General features: G+C 36.7%; 1 protein-coding gene across 1 annotated transcript in view; it reads left to right on the top strand.

Annotated features, from left to right (window-relative positions):
* The first annotated feature begins 1,566 nt into the window (after positions 1-1,566).
* The window catches only part of PDE11A (phosphodiesterase 11A), a 100,466-nt gene continuing 99,973 nt past the window's right edge, over positions 1,567-2,059 (top strand). Inside the window, exon 1 of the mRNA XM_015814979.1 lies at positions 1,567-1,653. Within this exon, the coding sequence (XP_015670465.1) occupies positions 1,567-1,653 (87 nt within the window). The remainder of the gene's footprint in view (positions 1,654-2,059) is intronic.

The following is a 2,059-nucleotide window of genomic DNA, read 5'->3' as shown; positions in this document are numbered from 1 at the left end:
AATCTTAGCACGCTGATCTTATTTTCTAACCTGATCTTCTATTTTGGTGATTCACTGTTTGGCTTTTTTCCTTGTTTGTTGATTTTGCACCCAAGATCTTCAGTTATAACTGCAGCAGTGCTCTATATCCCTTGGTTTGTTTATTCCAGTAAATTGATGCTTGTATTGATATTACAATATTGGCATCTTTTAATACTACTGTATTTGGGGTTTGGTTTCTTTGTAACCAGATTCAATTCAGGTAACCATATTCTGTTGATTTTGTGCTGCTCTAGAAGCTCAGTTATTCTCTATTTAAGATCCTCTGGTTTTTTTCAAGAACGTTGTTCTTTTTGAGAAGGTAAAGGACAAGGTGCCTGGTTTGGGAATGAGAACAGTTCACTAGTGATGCTGGCTTCCTCTACTACTGATTCCTCCTTAGTTGTCTCTACTGTCTAAGCTACTTCTTGCAAAGCTTCAATTTCTTTGTCCTGGGTAGATGTACTTCCAGTTCTACTTCTGTGAATACTTTATTTCATGGAATAAACTGATGTAGATCTGTTGTGTTACTTCAGAATCTGAATGTTGTTCTTTCAAGAACTGGTTTATTCTTTCCAGATATCAGCTTCTCATTGGACTTGATTTATAATAGCAAATCATAATTTTTTTGTTTTCAGTCATTGTATAATTGTGGTGAGTAAGCAACTTTTTCCCAGTAGTCCTACATCTGCTAGCCCTGGTTGCTCAGCTAACATTCATGAGTCTTGTAGCCCACTTGTCACCAGATGTCTAGGAACTCCTACACCTAGCATGGTTCTTGTGGACCCATGGTATAAATTTCTATACCATGTCTCACCATATTGTTAATGGGAGAGACACTCTTTGTCTGGCTCCTTTGATATGACCTGTCCATGATGGTTGAACCTCTGACATAGTTCTCATCTTCCTCAGAACATGCAAGGCCCACAACCACGTCAAGGTAGTGCTTCACTGGGGGTTATTGTTATTATCATAATGTTTTAACCTGCCTTTTTATTACAATATATAAACCAAGGAAGAAATCATACCTTGTATTTCTCCCTCCTCTTATTTCCCCTACAACAATAATCTGATGGGATAGAGTTCACTGTCTCCTGGTTTCTAGGCCAGGACCTTAAACATTACACAAACTGGCTCTCTTGCCAGAGGTTTTTTTCCCCCTTTTTCCTGAGATCTGGGAGGCCTAGCCTACGATTGTGCATTTTAGGAGGAAAATTCTTACCATTGCAATCTTGTCCTGGTGAATCATTGGCATAATTAAGAAACATCCTATAGAAAACATCTGCAGAGTTGAATTGCAGTCTACAAAACTGGGTACAGAAAGAACTGGGCCTGATTCTCCTTCCATGGTTTGTAGCAGTGAGTCTGGGGGGGGGATCCTTTAATCCAGGAACTCTAATTTTCACTCTGCAGAAAGCTGTAAATAAGTTTGATGTCAGACTCTAGTTGTTATTCTGATATATCTTTTGTGAAAATGAGATTGTGGATACACATATAATTTCAGAAAATAAACATTTGATGGCCTTGTCTTTTTCTGTGTGCTAGGTAATGGAAATGTACCTTCCTTTCTGTGGTATTGCCATATCCAATGCTCAATTGTTTGCTGCTTCCCGGAAGGAGTACGATAGAAGCAGAGTAAGTCAGAGTAACAACAAGAATAACCATCATTAATATTATTTCATATGCCATCTGTTTTACCATGTGATAAAAGATCAAGACATGATTTGCATAACTATTTGCACTTTATAGTTTCAAGAAAAATGAACATAATCGATATTATTCCTAATTTGTATTTTATTTTATTAAGTTTTATAAAAATTACAATATAAACCCCCATACCCGCCCCAACCCCCCCTCCCTCTCCCCCACTTCCCAGAGCTGAACACAGGGTTACAAATATAATAATCATAATCTAACTAACATTAACCAACTATTTAAATAACCAAGTCCATAACGCGCTTTAACTCCCTTTTAACATAAATTTAAACAAATTAAAATTAAACACAATAATAAACAAATTAACAACCTAATTGTTAAACAA

This window comes from Protobothrops mucrosquamatus, unplaced genomic scaffold, assembly GCF_001527695.2.
Source record: "Protobothrops mucrosquamatus isolate PMUCROS unplaced genomic scaffold, P.Mucros_1.0 scaffold301, whole genome shotgun sequence".
Taxonomy (NCBI): Eukaryota; Metazoa; Chordata; class Lepidosauria; order Squamata; family Viperidae; genus Protobothrops; species Protobothrops mucrosquamatus.
This window is presented reverse-complemented; position numbering and strand designations above follow the sequence as displayed.